The sequence below is a fragment of the Nerophis lumbriciformis genome, linkage group LG26 (genome assembly GCF_033978685.3).
Source record: "Nerophis lumbriciformis linkage group LG26, RoL_Nlum_v2.1, whole genome shotgun sequence".
Lineage (NCBI taxonomy): Eukaryota > Metazoa > Chordata > Actinopteri > Syngnathiformes > Syngnathidae > Nerophis > Nerophis lumbriciformis.
In genome coordinates this window covers 11,802,501-11,826,316 of record NC_084573.2, presented here as the reverse complement: position 1 = coordinate 11,826,316, position 23,816 = coordinate 11,802,501, and the positions used below count along the sequence as shown (strand labels likewise).

The window sequence follows — 23,816 nt, the reverse complement described above, 5'->3', positions numbered from 1 at the left end:
TCGCCCGGACGCGGGTCACCGGGGCCCCCCTCCGGAGCCAGGCCCGGAGGCGGGGCACGATGGCGAGCGCCTGGTGGCCGGGCCTGTCCCCATGGGGCCCGGCCGGGCACAGCCCGAAGAGGCAACGTGGGTCCCCCCTCCAATGGGCTCACCACCCATAGCAGGGGTCATAGAGGTCGGGTGCATTGTGAGCTGGGCGGAAGCCGAAGGCAGGGCACTTGGCGGTCCGATCCTCGGCTACAGAAGCTAGCTCTTGGGACGTGGAACGTCACCTCGCTGGGGGGGAAGGAGCCTGAGCTAGTACGCGAGGTCGAGAAGTTCCGGCTAGATATAGTCGGACTCACTTCGACGCACAGCAAGGGCTCTGGAACCAGTTCTCTCGAGAGGGGATGGACTCTCTTCCACTCTGGCGTTGCCGGCAATGAGAGGTGACGGGCTGGGGTGGCAATTCTTGTTGCCCCCCGGCTCAGAGCCTGCACGTTGGAGTTCAACCCGGTGGACGAGAGGGTAGCTTCCCTCCGCCTTCGGGTGGGGGGACGGGTCCTGACTGTGGTTTGCGCTTACGCGCCAAACGGCAGCTCAGAGTACCCACCCTTTTTGGATTCGCTCGAGGGAGTACTTGAGAGTGCTCCCCCGGGTGATTCCCTCGTTCTACCCGGGGCTCTTCAATGCTCATGTTGGCAGCGACAGTGAAACCTGGAGAGGCGTGATTGGGAAGAATGGCCGCCCGGATCTGAACCCGAGTGGTGTTTTGTTATTGGACTTTTGTGCCCGTCACAGATTGTCCATAACGAACACCATGTTCAAACATAAGGGTGTCCATATGTGCACTTGGCACAAGGACACCCTAGGCCGCAGTTCCATGATCGACTTTGTAGTTGTGTTATCGGATTTGCGGCCTCATGTTTTGGACACTCGGGTGAAGAGAGGGGCGGAGCTTTCAACCGATCACCACCTGGTGGTGAGTTGGCTGCGATGGTGGGGGAGGATGCCGGACAGACCTGGCAGGCCCAAACGCATTGTGAGGGTTTGCTGGGAACGTCTGGCAGAGTTTCCTGTCAGAGAGAGTTTCAATTCCCACCTCCGGAAGAACTTTGAACATGTCACGAGGGAGGTGCTGGACATTGAGTCCGAATGGACCATGTTCCGCGCCTCTATTGTCGAGGCAGCTGATTGGAGCTGTGGCCGCAAGGTAGTTGGTGCCTGTCGTGGCGGTAATCCTAGAACCTGTTGGTGGACACCGGCGGTGAGGGATGCCGTCAAGCTGAAGAAGGAGTCCTATCGGGTTCTTTTGGCTCATAGGACTCCTGAGGCAGCGGACAGGTGGAGGAGCGGTGTGCGGCTTCAGCGGTGTGCGGCTTCAGCGGTTGCGGAGGCAAAAACTCGGACATGGGAGGAGTTCGGGGAAGCCATGGAAAACGACTTCCGGACGGCTTCGAAGCGATTCTGGACCACCATCCGCCGCCTCAGGAAGGGGAAGCAGTGCACTATCAACACCGTGTATGGTGAGGATGGTGTTCTGCTGACCTCGACTGCGGATGTTGTGGATCGGTGGAGGGAATACTTCGAAGACCTCCTCAATCCCACCAACACGTCTTCCTATGAGGAAGCAGTGCCTGGGGAATCTGTGGTGGGCTCTTCTATTTCTGGGGCTGAGGTTGCTGAGGTAGTTAAAAAGCTCCTCGGTGGCAAGGCCCCGGGGGTGGATGAGATCCGCCCGGAGTTCCTTAAGGCTCTGGATGCTGTGGGGCTGTCTTGGTTGACAAGACTCTGCAACATCGCGTGGACATCGGGGGTGGTACCTCTGGATTGGCAGACCGGGGTGGTGGTTCCTCTCTTTAAGAAGGGGAACCGGAGGGTGTGTTCCAACTATCGTGGGATCACACTCCTCAGCCTTCCCGGTAAGGTCTATTCAGGTGTACTGGAGAGGAGGCTACGCCGGATAGTCGAACCTCGGATTCAGGAGGAACAGTGTGGTTTTCGTCCTGGTCGTGGAACTGTGGACCAGCTCTATACTCTCGGCAGGGTCCTTGAGGGTGCATGGGAGTTTGCCCAACCAGTCTACATGTGCTTTGTGGACTTGGAGAAGGCATTCGACCGTGTCCCTCGGGAAGTCCTGTGGGGAGTGCTCAGAGAGTATGGGGTATCGGACTGTCTGATTTTGGCGGTCCGCTCCCTGTATGATCAGTGTCAGAGCTTGGTCCGCATTGCCGGCAGTAAGTCGGACACGTTTCCAGTGACGGTTGGACTCCGCCAAGGCTGCCCTTTGTCACCGATTCTGTTCATAACTTTTATGGACAGAATTTCTAGGCGCAGTCAAGGCGTTGAGGGGATCCGGTTTGGTAGCTGCAGGATTAGGTCTCTGCTTTTTGCAGATGATGTGGTCCTGATGGCTTCATCTGGCCAGGATCTTCAGCTCTCGCTGGATCGGTTCACAGCCAAGTATGAAGCGACTGGGATGAGAATCAGCACCTCCAAGTCCGAGTCCATGGTTCTCGCCCGGAAAAGGGTGGAGTGCCATCTCCGGGTTGGGGAGGAGACCCTGCCCCAAGTGGAGGAGTTCAAGTACCTCGGAGTCTTGTTCACGAGTGAGGGAAGAGTGGATCGTGAGATCGACAGGCGGATCGGTGCGGCATCTTCAGTAATGCGGACGCTGTATCGATCCGTTGTGGTGAAGAAGGAGCTGAGCCGGAAGGCAAAGCTCTCAATTTACCGGTCGATCCACGTTCCCATCCTCACCTATGGTCATGAGCTTTGGGTTATGACCGAAAGGACAAGATCACGGGTACAAGCGGCCGAAATGAGTTTCCTCCGCCGGGTGGCGGGGCTCTCCCTTAGAGATAGGGTGAGAAGCTCTGTCATCCGGGGGGAGCTCAAAGTAAAGCCGCTGCTCCTCCACATCGAGAGGAGCCAGATGAGGTGGTTCGGGCATCTGGTCAGGATGCCACCCGATCGCCTCCCTCGGGAGGTGTTTAGGGCACGTCCGACCGGTAGGAGGCCACGGGGAAGACCCAGGACACGTTGGGAAGACTATGTCTCCCGGCTGGCCTGGGAACGCCTCGGGATCCCCCGGGAAGAGCTGGACGAAGTGGCTGGGGAGAGGGAAGTCTGGGCTTCCCTGCTTAGGCTGCTGCCCCCGCGACCCGACCTCGGAAAAGCGGAAGAAGATGGATGGATGGATGACAATTAGTGATGTCACTCTTAAAACATGGAGATATGGCACCACCAAATGGAATGTTTACAACGAAAACACAACAAAAATACAATAATGAAATATTTAATTGTAATGATATTATGATGACCATAATAGTAATACTATTTATTATTAATAATAAAACGGAATGATAAATGCTTTAAAATGTAATCGTATCGGTTTCAAAAAGTAAAATGTATGACTAAAACGCCGCTGTGTACACGGACGTAGGGAGAAGTACAGAGCGTCAATAAACCTTAAAGGCACTGCCTTTGCGTGCCGGCCCAGTCACATAATATCTACGGCTTTTCACACACACAAGTGAATGCAAGTCATAATTGGTCAACAGCCATACAGGTCACACTGAGGGTGGCCGTATAAACAACTTTAACACTGTTGCAAATATGCGCCACACTGTGAACCCACACCAAACAAGAATGACAAACACATTTCGGGAGAACATCCGCACCGTAACACAACATAAACACAACAGAACAAATACCCAGAATCCCTTGCAGCACTAACTCTTCCGGGACGCTACAATGTACACCCCCCGCTACCTCCTACCTCAACCCTGCCCACCTAAACCTCCTCATGCTCTCTCAGGGAGAGCATGTCCCAAATTCCAAGCTGCTGTTTTGAGGCATGTTAAAAAAAATAATGCACTTTGTGACTTCAATAATAAATATGGCAGTGCCATGTTGGCATTTTTTTTCCATAACTTGAGTTGATTTATTTTGGAAAACCTTGTTACATTGTTTAACGCATCCAGCGGGGCATCACAACAAAATTAGGCATAATAATGTGTTAATTCCACGACTGTATATATCAGTATCGGTTGATATCGGTATCGGTAATTAAGAGTTGGACAATATCGGATATCGGCAAAATAGCCATTATCGGACATCTCTACTATTAATGTTTAAAATGTATGCAATTTCAAGCAGTACATATATTTTTTCTGTCAAAATGGAAAAAATCAATTACATTTAGTGAGAAAATATTGAGTACTTTTTTGACACATAGGTGTTTGAGGGCCAGATAAAATGAGGATCTTGAGTTTGACACCTGTGATGTATGTCATGGTTGCATCATCAGGTCAGGACACGTGTCAGGGTCCATGTTATGAGTTATGAGTGGAAGACAGGAAGAGGACCACTTTATCCCTTCTGACCTCCAGGAAACTCATCTCCCGAGTGCAAGAGACCATCCCTCACTGAGCACGTCCTCTAACCACGGCCGTGTCCTTAAGGAGCAGTGCAGGGACTCTCTCTTCAGATGTGATGTTCACGAACGACTCGAGTCTTTTGAACGGCTCTTTTTTATTTATTTATTTATTTTTTGTCCAGCTTCTCAAGCAAATCATCTAGTTGATGTAGATGCCCGTATCCTTAAGGCGCAGTGCAGGGACTCTCTCTTGAGATGTGACATTCACAAACGACCCGAGTCTTTTGAACGGCTCCTTCTTTTTATTTTTATTTTTATTTATTTTTTATCGAGTCTTTTTATTTTTTTATTTTTTTTGTTCTTTTTTTTGTCCAGCTTCTCAGGCAAATCATCTAGTTGATGTAAATGCCCGTATCCTTAAGGAGCAGTGCAGGGACTCTCTCTTGAGATGTGACGCTCACAAACGACCCGAGTCTTTTGAACGGCCCCTTCTTTTTATTTGTATTTGTATTTTTTTATTTTTTTTTATCGAGTCTTTTTATTTTTTTGTTTTTTTTCTTCTTTTTTTTGTCCAGCTTCTCAGGCAAATCATCAAGTTGATGTAGATGCCCGTATCCTTAAGGAGCAGTGCAGGGACTCTCTCTTGAGATGTGATGCTCACAAACGACACGAGTCTTTTGAACGGCTCCTTCTTTTTATTTGTATTTGTATTTTTTTATTTTTTTTTCTCGAGTCTTTTTATTTTTTTGTTTTTTTTCTTCTTTTTTTTGTCCAGCTTCTCAGGCAAATCATCTAGTTGATGTAGATGCCCGTATCCTTAAGGCGCGGTGCAGGGACTCTCTCCTGAGATGTGATGCTCACAAACGACTAGAGTCTTTTGAACGGCTCCTTCTTTTTTTTCTTTTTTTTTCTTTTTTTTTTTTTTTTTGTCCAGCTTCTCAGGCAAATCATCTAGTTGATGTAGATGCCCGTATCCTTAAGGCGCAGTGCAGGGACTCTCTCTTGAGATGTGACATTCACAAACGACCCGAGTCTTTTGAACGGCTCCTTCTTTTTATTTTTATTTTTATTTATTTTTTATCGAGTCTTTTTATTTTTTTATTTTTTTTGTTCTTTTTTTTGTCCAGCTTCTCAGGCAAATCATCTAGTTGATGTAAATGCCCGTATCCTTAAGGAGCAGTGCAGGGACTCTCTCTTGAGATGTGACGCTCACAAACGACCCGAGTCTTTTGAACGGCCCCTTCTTTTTATTTGTATTTGTATTTTTTTATTTTTTTTTATCGAGTCTTTTTATTTTTTTGTTTTTTTTCTTCTTTTTTTTGTCCAGCTTCTCAGGCAAATCATCTAGTTGATGTAGATGCCCGTATCCTTAAGGAGCAGTGCAGGGACTCTCTCTTGAGATGTGATGCTCACAAACGACCCGAGTCTTTTGAACGGCTCCTTCTTTTTATTTGTATTTTTATTTATTTTATTTTTTTTCTCGAGTCTTTTTATTTTTTTGTTTTTTTTCTTCTTTTTTTCGTCCAGCTTCTCAGGCAAATCATCTAGTTGATGTAGATGCCCGTATCCTTAAGGCGCGGTGCAGGGACTCTCTCCTGAGATGTGATGCTCACAAACGACTAGAGTCTTTTGAACGGCTCCTTCTTTTTTTTCTTTTTTTTTCTTTTTTTTTTTTTTTTTGTCCAGCTTCTCAGGCAAATCATCTAGTTGATGTAGATGCCCGTATCCTTAAGGAGCAGTGCAGGGACTCTCTCTTGAGATGTGACGCTCACAAACGACCCGAGTCTTTTGAACGGCCCCTTCTTTTTATTTGTATTTTTATTTTTTTATTTTTTTTTCTCGAGTCTTTTTATTTTTTTGTTTTTTTTCTTCTTTTTTTTGTCCAGCTTCTCAGGCAAATCATCTAGTTGATGTAGATGCCCGTATCCTTAAGGAGCAGTGCAGGGACTATCTCCTGAGATGTGATGCTCACGAACGACTAGAGTCTTCTGAACGGCTCCTTCTTTTTTTTTCTTTTTTTCTTTTTTTTTTTTTCTTTTTGTCCAGCTTCTCAGGAAAATCATCTAGTTGATGTAGATGCCCGTATCCTTAAGGCGCGGTGCAGGGACTCTCTCCTGAGATGTGATGCTCACAAACGACTAGAGTCTTTTGAACGGCTCCTTCTTTTTTTTTTTTTTTTTTTTTTTTTTGTCCAGCTTCTCAGGCAAATCATCTAGTTGATGTAGATGCCCTTATCCTTAAGGAGCAGTGCAGGGACTATCTCCTGAGATGTGATGCTCACGAACGACTAGAGTCTTCTGAACGGCTCCTTCTTTTTATTTGTATTTTTATTTATTTTTTATTTTTTATCGAGTCTTTTTTTTTCTTTTTTTCTTTTTCTTCTTTTTTTGTCCAGCTTCTCAGGCAAATCATCTAGTTGATGTAGATGCCCGTATCCTTAAGGAGCAGTGCAGGGACTCTCTCCTGAGATGTGATGCTCACGAACGACTAGAGTCTTTTGAACGGCTCCTTTTTTTTTCTTCTTTTTTTCTTCTTTTTTTTTCTTTGTGTCCAGCTTCTCAGGCAAATCATCTAGTTGATGAAGATATCCGTATCCTTAAGGCGCAGTGCAGGGACTCTCTTTTGAGATGTGACGCTCACAAACGACCCGAGTCTTTTGAACGGCTCCTTCTTTTTATTTGTATTTTTATTTATTTTTTTATTTTTTATCGATTCTTTTTATTTTTTTATTATTATTATTTTTTTCTTCTTTTTTTGTCCAGCTTCTCAGGCAAATCATCAAGTTGATGTAGATGCCCGTATCCTTAAGGAGCAGTGCAGGGACTCTCTCCTGAGATGTGATGCTCACGAACGACTAGAGTCTTTTGAACGGCTCCTTCTTTTTTTTTCTTTTTTTTTTTTTCTTTTTGTCCAGCTTCTCAGGAAAATCATCTAGTTGATGTAGATGCCCGTATCCTTAAGGCGCGGTGCAGGGACTCTCTCCTGAGATGTGATGCTCACAAACGACTAGAGTCTTTTGAACGGCTCCTTCTTTTTTTTTTTTTTTTTTTTTTTTTTGTCCAGCTTCTCAGGCAAATCATCTAGTTGATGTAGATGCCCTTATCCTTAAGGAGCAGTGCAGGGACTATCTCCTGAGATGTGATGCTCACGAACGACTAGAGTCTTCTGAACGGCTCCTTCTTTTTATTTGTATTTTTATTTATTTTTTATTTTTTATCGAGTCTTTTTTTTTTCTTTTTTTCTTTTTCTTCTTTTTTTGTCCAGCTTCTCAGGCAAATCATCTAGTTGATGTAGATGCCCGTATCCTTAAGGAGCAGTGCAGGGACTCTCTCCTGAGATGTGATGCTCACGAACGACTAGAGTCTTTTGAACGGCTCCTTTTTTTTTCTTCTTTTTTTCTTCTTTTTTTTTCTTTGTGTCCAGCTTCTCAGGCAAATCATCTAGTTGATGAAGATATCCGTATCCTTAAGGCGCAGTGCAGGGACTCTCTTTTGAGATGTGACGCTCACAAACGACCCGAGTCTTTTGAACGGCTCCTTCTTTTTATTTGTATTTTTATTTATTTTTTTATTTTTTATCGAGTCTTTTTATTTTTTTATTTTTTATTTTTTTTTATTTTTTTTTTTGTCCAGCTTCTCAGGCAAATCATCTAGTTGATGAAGATATCCGTATCCTTAAGGCGCAGTGCAGGGACTCTCTTTTGAGATGTGACGCTCACAAACGACCCGAGTCTTTTGAACGGCTCCTTCTTTTTATTTGTATTTTTATTTATTTTTTATTTTTTATCGAGTCTTTTTATTTTTTTTATTTTTTTTATTCTTTTTTTGTCCAGCTTCTCAGGCAAATCATCTAGTTGATGTAGATGGCCGTATCCTTAAGGCGCAGTGCAGGGACTCTCTCTTGAGATTTGATGCTCACGAACGACTAGAGTCTTTTGAACGGCTCCTGCTTTTTATTTGTATTTTTATTTATTTTTTATTTTTTATAGAGTCTTTTTATTTTATTTTTTTATTTTTATTTTTTCTTCTTTTTTTTGTCCAGTTTCTCAGGCAAATCATCGAGTTGATGTAGATGCCCGTATCCTTAAGGCCAGGGACGTGCACATGATTATAGAGGGGCAGGGGCTCAATGTCAGAAAAGGGCAGGAAATTTGTTTTTGGTCCTTTGCACAATATGGAAATTAATGTAAAATTAAATTTGCTAATAGGAAGCTAACTACTTAGCTGTGTGTCCTTTGTAGGTAAAAGTGATTGCCATTTCTTTTGTGTCAACAAATTATTGTCATAATGAGTTAATTCACATTATCATAGGCTTGGAAGACATGAAAAGCAACAAAACACTGGTTTATTATTAGGCTATTTATTGTTAAAGATAAGCACTTTAATATTGAACATTGAACAGTGCAACATGAGCTTTGAAAAAAAATACAAAAATAAATACTCAAATGGAAAAAAATTCAATGAGAAAATCTGTCCTTCCCTTAACTTGATGAAAACATCATCAAGTTGTAACTTATGGTCTTTCTCACTTAATGCTCAGACTAAACAACTGAAACGCAATACAGGCCCAAAAATATGGACCAGGGGCCAGTAGAGGGCTGTAGGATGGAGGCCACCCATACCCAAATATGCTCCTCAATGTAAATTCAGGGCTTCCATGATGCTAGTACTTGGTTTTAGCCATGCATTAAGAGGCCTGCTACCCTTAGCTGCTTCCTGGCGCTCCTTCTCCTTCCTTTTCTGTATCCTTTCTTTTTTTGGCATTGTGCTGCAGCCATAATCAACATGAATCAAGTTTAAATACAGATGGTAATATTCCTAACAGATAACCTACATCTTATATCCCCAGAATGCTGAAATTATTATTATTAATAATAATAATAATTATTATTATTATTATTATTATTATCATTATCATTCTTCTTATTATTATTATTGTTATTATTATCATTATTATTATTATTATTATTATTTTGTTAACCCACACAGTAATAGCAAAGTCACAATAAACTTTATATCTAAACCTCTACTGTGAGAGAAATGTGATCTGCCGTAAAGACAGTGCATTTTATTTTGAAAATTAACCTGGTGTTTTATTTTGTATTTTGTACTGTACTGTCCCGCACGATCCGCTCTGCTCTGTGCGGAATGATGTGCCGTGCTCAATTGATGCGCCGTGCTCCGACGTCCGCCAAAAACAGAAACTGACACATTGAATAATAGAATAATACAGCGTTTTTCTGAAATATTACCCATATTAGATGCTGAATAAGTGGACGGCGACTAGACCATAACTCACAGGTTCAAGTTGCTCCACTGTCACATCTCCTCAGGGGCGCAGTTGGCTCTCTCTCCTCTCACTTACTCACTCACTCGCCCTCTCTCTCCCTCTCTCTCCCTCTCTGGCGGAAGCGGCAGGCTCAAACAACCCGGTATTACAAGAAAACGTGGAGTTTTTGTACCGCTGTTTTTTTACATCCCTGACAGGAATTTATTAATGTTATTTAAAGAAGAAAAAAAAACACACACACAGGCAGAGGGCACTTTTTAAGAGAGGCAAAAAAGGGCAGGGGCTCAAGCACCCATAGGGTCCTATGTGTGCACGTGCCTGCTTAAGGCGCAGTGCAGGGACTCTCTCCTGAGATGTGATGCTCACGAATGACTAGTCTTTTGAACGGCTCCTTCTTTTTTTTTCTTTTTTTTTCTCCAGCTTCTCAGGCAAATCATATAATTGATGTAGATGCCCATATCGGCTGTTCAGATTTACTTTACAAAAGAGAAGTGTAGGATACTTCTCTTGTTGCCTTATTTGTATTTGACTTTATTAAATGTATTTATATTATCATTTGGTGCAGCCGGGCCGGAGCAGGAGGGGATAGAAAGAGGGAAAAAGGAAGACGGGGGGAAATTGTGGGGACAAGAGGGGGATTAGACAGAGAGACAAAAACAATAACAGCAAACACAACAATAACAACAACAATAGAGCAACATCAGCAAATAGGATATGTACAAATATGATGGTAAAAGTGATAGCAAAGAAGCCGTTAATTAAATAAATAATAATACAGAAATGACAATGAGCATTATTACACTACAAATGGAGCAATACAAATACCAATAGAAATAGCGCTATTGATAATGAACAATACCAATAATTTACCTCTATTATCAACAATACACACTGCAAAAAGTCAGTGTTCAAAAACAAGGGAAAAAAAATACAAAAATAGGGGTATTTTATTTGAACTAAGCGAAATGATCTGCCAGTAGAACAAGAAAATTCGGCTGGTCAAGACTTTCCAAAACAAGTAAAATTAAAGCTGCAAGCAGCGACGGCACATAAAATCCAAACCGGAGCAGTAATTAAAAGTCTTTGGTCAACTTTTAATCAGAAGGGTTCAATCTCTCTCCTGTGCTAGTTTGAAGCCGACACGACAAACGCGCTCAGAGGAGATAATGTTTGAAAAAAAGGTGACCGGTTTTTACAAAACTTTTGTTTTGAAGGGGGAATTGCAAACTTCCTATTGATTTTTGCTGGGGGTTGTCAAACTATGACATGTAGGTCTAAGTGAGACCTACACATAAGTTTTTGTTTCATGTCTCTAAGACATTCCTACTGGAAGTTACAGGCAGTTTTGTCTGAGTTTTCTTCCTAAGAGCAGTTGTGTCTGTGTTTTCTTCCTAGGGGGCGCCAGAGCGCAATTTTGAGTTTTGGGTTGTTGTTTTTTAAATTAGATCGCAATTTTTGCCAGTCCTGATGTGTGTGTCCAGTTTGGTGGGTTTTGAAGCATGTTAAAGGGGTCAAATTACAGCTCAAAGAGGCAAAAGTGACAGTTTTTACCAAATTTTTGTTTTGAAGGGGGAATTGCCTATTTACTGTTGATTTTTGCTAAAAGATGTCAATGTATGAAATCTAGGTCTAAGGCAGACTTACATAGAGGTTTTTGTTTCATGTCTCTACGACATTCTTACCGGAAGTTACAAGCAGTTTTGTTTTTTCCTAAGGGGCGCTAGAGCGCAATTTTGAGTTTTGGGGTTGGGTTTTTTTATTAGATCACAATTTTTGCCAGTCCTGATGTGTGTGTCCAGTTTGGTGGGTTTTGAAGCATGTTAAAGGGGTCAAATTACAGCTCAAAGAGGCAAAAGTGACAGTTTTTACCAAATTTTTGTTTTGAAGGGGGAATTGCCTATTTACTGTTGATTTTTGCTAAAAGATGTCAATGTATGAAATCTAGGTCTAAGGCAGACTTACATAGAGGTTTTTGTTTCATGTCTCTACGACATTCTTACCGGAAGTTACAAGCAGTTTTGTTTTTTCCTAAGGGGCGCTAGAGCGCAATTTTGAGTTTTGGGGTTGGGTTTTTTTATTAGATCACAATTTTTGCCAGTCCTGATGTGTGTGTCTAGTTTGGTGAGTTTTGAAGCATGTTAAGAGGGTCAGTGTTTACTAAATTTTTGTTTTGAAGGGGGAATTGCCAACTTCCTGTTGATTTTTGCTAAAAGTATGTATGAAATCTAGGTCTAAGGCAGACCTACATAGAGGTTTTCGTTTCATGTTTACGACATTCCTACCGGAAGTTACAAGCAGTTTTGTCTGTGTTTTTTCCTAGGGGGCGCTAGAGCGCAATTTTGAGTTTTGGGGTTTCTTTTTTTTATTAGATGGCAATTTTCGCCAATCCTGATGTGTGTGTCAAATATGGTGAGTTTTGAAGCATGTTAAGGGGGTCAAATTACAGCTCCAAGAGGCGGCGGAATAATAATAATAAAACCTTACAATTACAATAGGGTCCTCTGTCACAAAGGGACACTGCGGTCCCTAATTAGCGAACCTCAATGAACCCAAAAATACCTTAAAATAAAGGCAAATTGTCAACTCTTATTTTCATAAGCAGGACTGGAGTCACACCGACTTAAAAAAAACAAAAATTGACAAAATGAGCAAACGTAGCAACATTTGGATGCACTTTTTTAGTTTGTTGTTTTGTTATGTATTTGTTAAGTAACTTAGTTTAGGTCGGGGGTCAGCAACCCGCGGCCCATTTCAAAAATGTATGGAAATGGAAAAATAAATGGGGTGAAAAATATATTTTTTGTTGTTAATGGTTTCTGTAGGAGGACAAACACGACACAAACCTCCTTAATAGTTAGAACTACCACTGTTTAATATGTTTGTGTGTATGCTGCACTGATGACAGCATTGGTCGAGCGCTGTTTTGTCCTACTATTTTAAGCGGCCCTTGAACTCACCGTTGTGTGGACTGCGACTCAACAGTTTGTTTACTTGTACAACTTTCTCCGACGCTGCCACAGAAACACGTGTTTTATGCCACTCCTCCTTTGTCTCGTTTTGTCCACCAAACGTTTTATACTGTGCGTGAATGCACAAAGGTGCGCTTTGTTGATGTTATTGACTTGTTATGGAGTGCTAATCAGGCATATTTGGTCGCTAATCGATGCTAACATGCTATTTAGGCTAGCTGTATGTACATATTGCATCACTATGCCTCATTTGTAGCCACATGCGGCCCATTTCAAAAATGTATGGAAATGGAAAAAATAAATGGGGTGAAAAATATATTTTTGTTGTAATATGGTTTCTGTAGGAGGACAAACACGACACAAACCTTCCTAATAGTTAGAACTACCACTGTTTAATATGTTTGTGTGTATGCTGCACTATTTGGCGAGCGCCGTTTTGTCCTACTAATTTAAGCGACCCTTGAACTCACCGTTGTGTGGACTGCGACTCAACAGTTTGTTTACTTGTACAACTTTCTCCGACGCTGCCACAGAAACACGTGTTTTATGGCACTCCTCCGTTGTCTCGTTTTGTCCACCAAACGTTTTATACTGTGCGTGAATGCACAAAGGTGCGCTTTGTTGATGTTATTGACTCGTTATGGAGTGCTAATCAAGCATATTTGGTCACTAATCGCTAATCGATGCTAACATGCTATTTAGGCTAGCTGTATGTACATATTGCATCGTTATGCCTCGTTAGTAGCTGTATTAGAGCTCATTTAATGTCCTTTACTTATGTGTATTTAGTTTATTTTTCCATGTTTCATGGCACATTATCCGTATTTAATATAGGTTGCGTTTCTGATAGTTGTTAGTGTGCCATGTTGTTCCAGACCACAGCAACATTTGGATGCACTTTTTTAGTTTATTATTGATTTGTTACGTATTTGTTAAGTAGCTTAGTTTAGGTCGGGGGTCAGCAACCCACGGCCCATATGGTTTTTGTAGGAGGACAAACACGACACAAACCTTACCAATTGTTAGAACTACCACTGTTTAATATGTTTGTGTGTATGCTTCACTGATGACACTATTTGACGAGCGCCGTTTTGTCCTACTATTTTAAGCGGCCCTTGAACTCACCGTTGTGTGGACTGCGACTCAACAGTTTGTTTACTTGTACAACTTTCTCCGCCACTGCCACAGAAACACGTGTTTTATGCCACTCCTCCTTTGTCTCGTTTTGTCCACCAAACGTTTTATACTGTCCTTGAATGCACAAAGGTGCGCTTTGTTGATGTTATTGACTCGTTATGGAGTGCTAATCAGGCATATTTGGTCGCTAATCGATGCTAACATGCTATTTAGGCTAGCTGTATGTACATATTGCATCATTATGCCTCATTTTTAGCCACATGCGGCCCATTTCAAAAATGTATGGAAATGGAAAAAATAAATGGGGTGAAAAATATATATTTTTTGGTGTAATAAGGTTTCTGTAGGAGGACAAACACGACACAAACCTTCCTAATAGTTTGAACTACCACTGTTTAATATGTTTGTGTGTATGCTGCACTATTTGGCGAGCGCCGTTTTGTCCTACTAATTTAAGCGACCCTTGAACTCACCGTTGTGTGGACTGCGACTCAACAGTTTGTTTACTTGTACAACTTTCTCCGACGCTGCCACAGAAACACGTGTTTTATGGCACTCCTCCGTTGTCTCGTTTTGTCCACCAAACGTTTTATACTGTGCGTGAATGCACAAAGGTGCGCTTTGTTGATGTTATTGACTCGTTATGGAGTGCTAATCAGGCATATTTGGTCACTAATCGCTAATCGATGCTAACATGCTATTTAGGCTAGCTGTATGTACATATTGCATCGTTATGCCTCGTTAGGAGCTATATTTGAGCTCATTTAATATCCTTTACTTATGTGTATTTAGTTTATTTTTCCATGTTTCATGGCACATTATCCGTATTTAATATAGGTTGCGTTTCTGATAGTTGTTAGTGTGCCATGTTGTTCCAGACCACAGCAAACGTTACCTAGCTTCTATTAGAAGAAGACAGCCTGCAGTTTCCTTTTAACTTGGACACACACATTGTTTACCTTTTGTTTACCTTCTGGCCATTCTAAGACAGTCATTTCCAGGAGTTATCTCAACCTCTGAGAAGTTTTACTCATGTTTACCAATGTTGTAAAAATGTGTAGAATAAATATTACATTTCAGCATTTCTGTCAACGAAGATTTGCGTCAGCAAGCGACACGTAGTCATTTTGATAGTAGGCTAATATAGCTAATTAGCCACTTACGTCATGTGTTGCCATTATTATAACACTTATATAAGGCTTTTATTTTTTTTGCAGCTTCAGACGGATTACTTTTTTGTATTTTTGGTCCAATATGGCTCTTTAAACATTTTGGGTTGCCGACCCCTGGTTTAGGTGTACACACAACAATTTTATATTCACTATTTTTTTTTTTTTTTTTTTTAAGTTTTCCCTTCTTTCTATTATTCATACAGAGTAATATGAAGACAATATGTTTTACTGTATTGTTAAAAGGCTCTTGTGTGCAACATTTTACAGTAAAGTTGATTTGCATGGAAAAATGTCTTTCATCCCAGCCTTCTAACTGCATATATTTAATATTTACTCATAACAGCTAACTTAAAAGCAAATTGGACGATGTTTATTGAGGAACAGTGAAATAATGTGTAGTTAAAAAAAAAAAAAAAAGCTACTCAAGAGTCGCGTTTACTCGACTCTGACCCTAATGAATCAATGTCTCTATCTGGTGGTCATTCGAAGTACTGCATCCTCATAAATTGTTGGCTTTTACTGTCTATTTAAATTAAATACAAAGAATGTGATAAAAAAAAAAAAGTAAAAATTGTCATGTTATATTATACGGTAATATTTAGAATTTAATTGTATTGGTTTGAAAAGCCCATTTTAACAGTTGGATTTATTGGATTTTTGCAAATCCTTAAAAAAATGTACAAAACCAGTGAAGTTGGCACGTTGTGTAAATGGTAGATAAAAGCGGAATACAATGATTTGCAAATCCTTTTCAACTTATATTCAATTGAATAGACTGCAAAGACAAGATATTTAATGTTCACACTGAGAAACTTAATTTTTTTTTTGCAAATAATCAGAATTTAATGGCAGCAACACATTGTCACAGGGGCATTTTTACCACTGTGTTACATGGCCTTTCCTTTTAACAACACTCAGTACACGTTTGGGAACTGAGGAGACACATTTTTGAAGCTTCTCAGGTGGAATTCTTTCCCATTCTTGCTTGATGTACAGCTTAAGTTGTTCAACAGTCCGGGGGTCTCCGTTGTGGTATTTTAGGCTTCACATTTTCAATGGGAGACAGGTCTGGACTCCAGGCAGACCAGTCTAGTACCCGCACTCTTTTACTATGAAGCCACGCTGTTGTAACACGTGGCTTGGCATTGTCTTGCTGAAATAAGCAGGGGCGTCCATGATAACGTTGCTTGGATGGCAACATATGTTGCTCCAAAACCTGTATGTACCTTTCAGCATTAATGGCGCCTTCACAGATGTGTAAGTTACCCATGTCTTGGGCACTAATACACCCCCATACCATCACACATGCTGGCTTTTCCACTTTGCGCCTAGAACAGTCCGGATGGTTTGGTCCAGAGGACACGACGTCCACAATTTGAAATGTGGACTGGTCAGACCACAGAACACTTTTCCACTTTGCATCAGTCCATCTTAGATGAGCTCGGGCCCAGCGAAGCCGGCGGCGTTTCTGGGTGTTGTTGATAAATGGCTTCGGCTTTGCATAGAAGATTTTTAACTTGCACTTACAGATGTAGCGACCGACTGTAGTTACTGACAGTGGTTTTCTGAAGTGTTCCTGAGCCCATGTGGTGATATCTTTTACACACAGATGTCGCTTTTTAATGCAGTACCGCCTGAGTTTTTGATCAGATTTTCTGAACCTTTTGATGATATTACGGACCGTAGATGGTGAAATCCCTAAATTCCTTGCAATAGCTGGTTGAGAAATGTTGTTCTTAAACTGTCGGACAATTTGCTCACGCATTTGTTGACAAAGTGGTGACCCTCGCCCCATCCTTGTTTGTGAATGACTGAGCATTTCATGGAATCTGTTTTTATACCCAATCATGGCACCCACCTGTTCCCAATTAGCCTGTTCACCTGTGGGATGTTCCAAATAAGCGTTTGATGAGCATTCCTCAACTTTCTCAGTCTTTTTTGACACTTGTGCCAGCTTTTTTTGAAACATGTTGCAGGCATCAAATTCCGAATGAGCTAATATTTGCAAAAAAGAGTTGCAGTGTGAACATTAAGTATCTTGTCTTTGCAGTCTATTCAATTGAATGTAAGTTGAAAAGGATTTGCAAATCATTGTATTGTGTTTTTATTTATCATTAACACAATGTGACAACTTTACTGCTTTTGGGGTTTTTGTAGATAAAAGTGCAAAAATAATGACACAAATTTACAGATTTTTATTTTTTTATTTTTTTTTCCAATTCCAAGTTATATTGCAATATATTTATTTTTTATATTAACATTATTGAAAAATGCATAAATATTACAATTTGTATATACTTGTTTGTACAATTTAAATTTAAAGGTTGTAAAAAAAGCAACAAAAAAAAAGCAAGTGTGCAACCAAACTCTGCAACATTCACACCAAACATATTTGGAATACAAGCGCTCATTTTTGTTTTTTTAAATATGAGCCGTACATTTTTTTTAATTTATTTTTTTTGTTCTGTGCGAAACATTGTTGAACAGGCTATCGATCATGAAACACCAAAAACACCCGAGGAGAATCTAGTCAATTAAATAAAGGTTATATAAAAAAAAGGCAACGTCGGCAAAAAAACAAACAAGCGTACTGTGTAAGTGCAGTTAGAAAAAAATAAAGTTCTCTTGAATATTTTAAAAGATACAAATGTGGAGTGCCAGCCTGCTGAGAGGCGTTAAGATGAGTCTTAGCAGTGGAACCGTCAGCCAGGAAATTAGTGCAAGAGGCCAACAGGAACACCTAGAAGGTTCTTGTGCTTATTCCTCTCTTTGATTATTCTCTTGCATGCGTTTCGCAGTTTTTGTCTCAGCGCCAGTCCACGTCATTGTCGTCCTCGACCTCTGATGAGTCCTCCTGGCTGCTCATCTCCGCCTGATTCTCCGCTCCGTCCTGATGAGCCGCCGCCGCCGCCAACGTGGCCTCCTTCCGTGCTCGGGCGGCCAACGCTGCCGCCTGCTCCTCCGCCACCCTCTGGCGAAGAGCCGCGGCCTTCTTTTCTTGCTCGGCGTGACTCTTCATGTGGGCGCTCCGACTCTTCACTTTGTTGAACACCCTGTCATGCAGTGAGTACAAGAACAAGCCATGAAATATTTTGAAGCAAATGGATTATTATTAAGGGTGTAACGGTATGTTATACTCTTCTGACACCACCAGATGGCAGTATATGTGTCCACATAAGTGGCCATAAGACCCCAAGTCAGTAGTGTACACAATTTTGGAAATAAGAGCTAACACCTGCTGTCCACGCATGTGGCCAACTAAGGCCTTTAGAGGTTAAGAGGTTATTAATTAGTGTGCCTTTATATATGAAAAAAGCTCGAAAATGGACCGTTCATCGGCAGTGCGCCTTATAATCCGGTGCGCCCTATAATACGGTATTAAACACAGAACCATCTCAATGAGGACCAGAAGGAATGGACTGCATGTGAGTTAATTATGAGCGTGTAATATTTCAGTTGTTCTTTTTTTAAATTTGCAAAAAAATTCTACATATTTTTTTTTTCTGTCAAGATAGGGTACATTAGTAAAAAAAAATTTAAAAAAAAAAGAGCTTTTTTTTAATTTAACAAATGGCTGCAATGAAACAAATTGTGAAAAATGTAAAGGGTTCTGAATACCGTATTTTTTGGAGTATAAGTCGCACCGGAGTATAAGTCGCACCTGGCGAAAATGCATAATAAACAAGGAAAAAAACATGTATAAATCGCAAACTATGAAAAAAAACTGCGACTTGTAGTCCGAAAAATACGGTACTCTCCATACCGACTGTATACTGCCTTATAATCCGGTGCGCCTTATACAAACCCCGTTTCCATATGAGTTGGGAAATTGTGTTGTAAATATAAACGGAATACAATGATTTGCAAATCCTTTTCAACCCATATTCAATTGAATGCACTAAAAATACAAGATATTTGATGTTCAAACTCATAAACTTTATGCAAATAATAATTAACTTAGAATTTCATGGCTGCGACACGTGCCAAAGTAGTTGGGAAAGGGCATGTTCACCACTGTGTTACATGGCCTTTCCTTTTAACAACACTCAGTAAATGTTTGGGAACTCAGAGACACATTTTTTAAGCTTCTCAGGTGGAATTCTTTCCCATTCTTGCTTGATGTACAGCTTAAGTTGTTCAACAGTCCGGGGTCTCGGTGTTCAGTCGTATTTTACGCTACATAATGCGCCACACATTTTCGATGGGAGACAGGTCTGGACTGCAGGCGGGTCGGGAAAGTACCCGCACTCTTTTTTTTTTTTTACGAAGCCACGCTGTTGTAACACGTGCTGAATGTGGCTTGGCATTGTCTTGCTGAAATAAGCAGGGGCGTCCATGAAAAAGACGGCGCTTAGATGGCAGCATATGTTGTTCCAAAACCTGTATGTACCTTTCAGCATTAATGGTGCCTTCACAGATGTGTAAGTTACCCATGCCTTGGGCACTAATACACCCCCATACCATCACAGATGCTGGCTATTCAACTTTGCGTCGATAACAGTCTGGATGGTTCACTTCCCCTTTGGTCCGGAGGACACGATGTCGAATATTTCCAAAAACAATTTGAAATGTGGACTCGTCAGACCACAGAACACTTTTCCACTTTGCATGAGTCCATCTTAGATGATCTCGGGCCCAGAGAAGCCGGCAGCGTTTCTGGGTGTTGTTGATAAATGGCTTTCGCTTTACATAGTAGAGTTTTAACTTGCACTTACAGATGTAGCGACAAACTGTATTTAGTGACAGTGGTTTTCTGAAGTCTTCCTGAGCCCATGTGGTGATATCCTTTAGAGATTGATGTCGGTTTTTGATACAGTGCCGTCTGAGGGATCGAAGGTCACGGTCATTCAATGTTGGTTTCCGGCCATGCCGCTTACGTGGAGTGATTTCTCCAGATTCTCTGAACCTTTTGATGATATTATGGACCGTAGATGTTGAAATCTCTAAATTTCTTGCAATTGCACTTTGAGAAACGTTGTTCTTAAACTGTTTGACTATTTGCTCACGCAGTTGTGGACAAAGAGGTGTACCTCGCCCCATCCTTTCTTGTGAAAGACTGAGCATTTTTTGGGAAGCTGTTTTTATACCCAATCATGGCACCCACCTGTTCCCAATTAGCCTGTTCACCTGTGGGATGTTCCAAATAAGTGTTTGATGAGCATTCCTCAACTTTATCAGTATTTATTGCCACCTTTCCCAACTTCTTTGTCACGTGTTGCTGGCATCAAATTCTAAAGTTAATGATTATTTGCAACAAAAAAAAAATGTTTATCAGTTTGAACATCAAATATGTTGTCTTTGTAGCATATTCAACTGAATATGGCTTGAAAATGATTTGCAAATCATTGTATTCCGTTTATATTTACATCTAACACAATTTCCCAACTCATATGGAAACAGGGTTTGTATATGAAAAAAGCTCAAAAATGGACCGTTCATCGGCGGTGCGCCTTATAATCCGGTGCGCCCTATGGTCCGGGAAATACGAACCATCTCAATGAGGACCAGAAGGAATGGACTGCATGTGAGTTAAATATGAGGCTCTGAATACTTATGACCGTGTTATATTGCAGTTTTTCTTTTTTTAAATTTGCAAAAAAAATTCTACATATGTTTTTTTCTGTCAAGATAGGGTGCTGAGTGTGCATTAGTAATAAATAAAATAAAATGAGCTTTTTTTAATTTAACAAATGGCTGCAATGAAACAAATCGTGAAACATGTAAAGGGTTCTGAATACTCTCCGTACCCACTGTATACTGCCTTATAATCTGGTGCGCCTTATCTATGGAAAAAAGCTCGAAAATGGACCGTTCATCGGTGGTGCGCCTTATAATCCGGTGCGCCCTATGGTCCGGGAAATACGAACCATCTCAATGAGGACCAGAAGGAATGGACTGCATGTGAGTTAAATATGAGGCTCTGAATACTTATGAGCGTGTAATATTTCAGTTTTTCTTTTTTAAATTTGCAAAAAAAATTCTACATATGTTTTTCTCTGTCAAGATAGGGTGCTGAGTGTACATTAATGAAAAAATAAATAAAATTAACTTTTTTTGATTCAATAAATGGCTGCAATGAAACAAATAGTGAAAAATGTAAAGTCTCCGTACCCACTGTATACAGCCTTATAATCCAGTGCGCCTTATATATGGAAAAAAGCTTGAAAATGGACCGTTCATCGGCAGTGCGCCTTATAATCCGGTGCGCCCTATGGTCCGGGAAATACGAACCATCTCAATGAGGACCAGAAGGAATGGACTGCATGTGAGTTAAATATGAGGCTCTGAATACTTATGAGCGTGTAATATTTCAGTTCTTCTTTTTTAAATTTGCAAAAAAAATTCTACATATGTTTTTCTCTGTCAAGATAGGGTGCTGAGTGTACATTAATGAAAAAATAAATAAAATGAACTTTTTTTAATTTAACAAATGGCTGCAATGAAACAAATAGTGAAAAATGTAAAGGTTTCTGAATACTCTCCTTACCCACTATATACTGCCTTATAATCCGGTGCGCCTTATATATGGAAAAAAGCTCGAAAATGGATCGTTCATCGGTGGTGCACCTTATAATCCGGTGCGCCCTATGGTCCGGGAAATACGGTAATTAAACACAAAACCATCTCAATGAGGACCAGAAGGAATGGACTGCATGTGAGTTAAATATGAGGCTCTGAATACTTATGAGCGTGTAATAATTCAGTTTTTTCCTTTTTTTAAATTTGCTAAAAAATTCTACATGTTTTTTTCTGTCAAGATAGGGTGCTGAGTGTAAAAAATAAAATAAAAATAACTTTTTTTTAATTCAACAAATGGCTGCAATGAAACAAATAGTGAAAAATGTAAAGTCTCCGTACCCACTGTATACTGCCTTATAATCCAGTGCGCCTTATTTATGGAAAAAAAAGCTTGAAAATGGACCGTTCATCGGCAGTGCGCCTTATAGTCCGGTGCGCCCTATGGTCCGGGAAATACGGTAATTAAACACAGAACCATCTCAATGAGAACCAGAAGGAATGGACTGCATGTGAGTTAAATATGAGCGTGTAATATTTCAGTTTTTCTTTTTTTAAATTTGCAAAAAAATTCTACATGTTTTTTTCTGTCAAGATATTGTGCTGAGTGTACATTATTGAAAAAATAAATAAAATTAACTTTTTCTTAATTTAACAAATGGCTGCAATGAAACAAATAGTGAAAAATGTAAAGTCTCCGTACCCACTGTATACAGCCTTATAATCCGGTGCGCCTTATATATGGAAAAAAGCTTGAAAATGGACCGTTCATCGGCGGTGCGCCTTATAATCCAGTGCGCCCTATGGTCTGGGAAATACGAACCATCTCAATGAGGATCAGAAGGAATGGACTGCATGTGAGTTAAATATGAGGCTCTGAATACTTATGAGCGTGTAATATTTCAGTTTTTCTTTTTTAAATTTGCAAAAAAAATTCTACATATGTTTTTCTCCGTCAAGATAGGGTGCTGAGTGTACATTAATTAAAAAATAAATAAAATGAACTTTTTTTAATTTAACAAATGGCTGCAATGAAACAAATAGTGAAAAATGTAAAGGTTTCTGAATACTCTCCTTACCCACTATATACTGCCTTATAATCCGGTGCGCCTTATATATGGAAAAAAGCTCGAAAATGGACCGTTCATCGGCGGTGCGCCTTGTAATCCGGTGCGCCCTATGGTCCGGGAAATACGAACCATCTCAATGAGGACCAGAAGGAATGGACTGCATGTGAGTTAAATATGAGGCTCTGAATATTTATGAGCGTGTAATATTTCAGTTTTTCCTTTTTTTAAATTTGCTAAAAAATTCTACATATGTTTTTTTCCGTCAAGATATTGTGCTGAGTGTATATTAATGAAAATAAAATAAAATGAACTTTTTTTAATTTAACAAATGGCTGCAATGAAACAAATAGTGAAAAATGTAAAGGGTTCTGAATACTCTCCGTACCCACTGTATACAGCCTTATAATCCGGTGCGCCTTATATATGGAAAAATATATAATATTTAGTATTTCCTGCAATGACTTGGTACCTACCTGCCACACTTCTTGCATGGAAACACCGCATCAGGATCTTGTGCGGGCTTTACAGGCGCTTTGCTCTTCTTCGCCGCCGCGTCAGCACGAGGCCTTTGTGGCGTCGGCACGTACACAACCTCCTTGATGGCGTTTTCCGGTTCTTTGATCACCAGCACGGTTCCCGCCTGCGGGCGACAAGTTGCTATTCAGGCGTGGATGCACACGACACTCGATCGGCACTAAACCAACACGAGCACTCACGTAGTCGTGAGCTTTCAGACACTGAGCCGCCGTGGCCTGCTGCTGATTGCTCGCGGCGTCGTAGGACGTGTCCTTCTTCTCCTCTACCTGAGACGGTTTGGACTGCTGGGAACTCTGGCGAGTCACAAAACACACGACACCATTTTTTTCAAGTCTGCATTAGGTGCAGTTACCCACAGAATCTGGCAGATGGTGCTGTTTTTGTTTCTTTCCAATTTACTGTATGGGTATTTGAAACCTGCCTAGCAACAAACGACCAAGCAAACATGTGACATGACCAGGATAAAGACAAGACTACCTATTTAAGCTTGCCAAATAGTTTAAATTGTTTTATATATTATTAATATTTAAATATTACCTAAAAATATGAGTTGTAAAAAAGCTAACAAAACAACACAGTAATCCTTATTTCCTCAAATTGCGACCGGGTGTTGGCTACTAAACTACTGCATAGAGCAGTGGTTTTCAACCTTTTTGGAGCCAAGGCACATTTTTGTTCATTGAAAAATGCGGAAAACATTAAAAATGTAAACTTTGTAGTTGATATTGACAGTAAAAAGTCATTGTTGCAATTGTTTGATATGAAT

General features: G+C 40.8%; 1 protein-coding gene across 2 annotated transcripts in view; it reads right to left on the bottom strand.

Annotated features, from left to right (window-relative positions):
* Window positions 1-17,146: 17,146 nt before the first annotated feature.
* mideasa (mitotic deacetylase associated SANT domain protein a) overlaps window positions 17,147-23,816 on the bottom strand; it is a 65,978-nt gene continuing 59,308 nt past the window's right edge. For both annotated transcript variants that reach the window (XM_061987371.2, XM_061987373.2), the window contains 3 exons: window positions 23,230-23,343; window positions 22,987-23,153; window positions 17,147-17,980 (listed from right to left, as the gene is read on the bottom strand). In XM_061987371.2, the coding sequence (XP_061843355.2) occupies window positions 17,734-17,980; window positions 22,987-23,153; window positions 23,230-23,343 (528 nt within the window). In that variant the 3' untranslated portion in view covers window positions 17,147-17,733. The remainder of the gene's footprint in view (window positions 17,981-22,986; window positions 23,154-23,229; window positions 23,344-23,816) is intronic.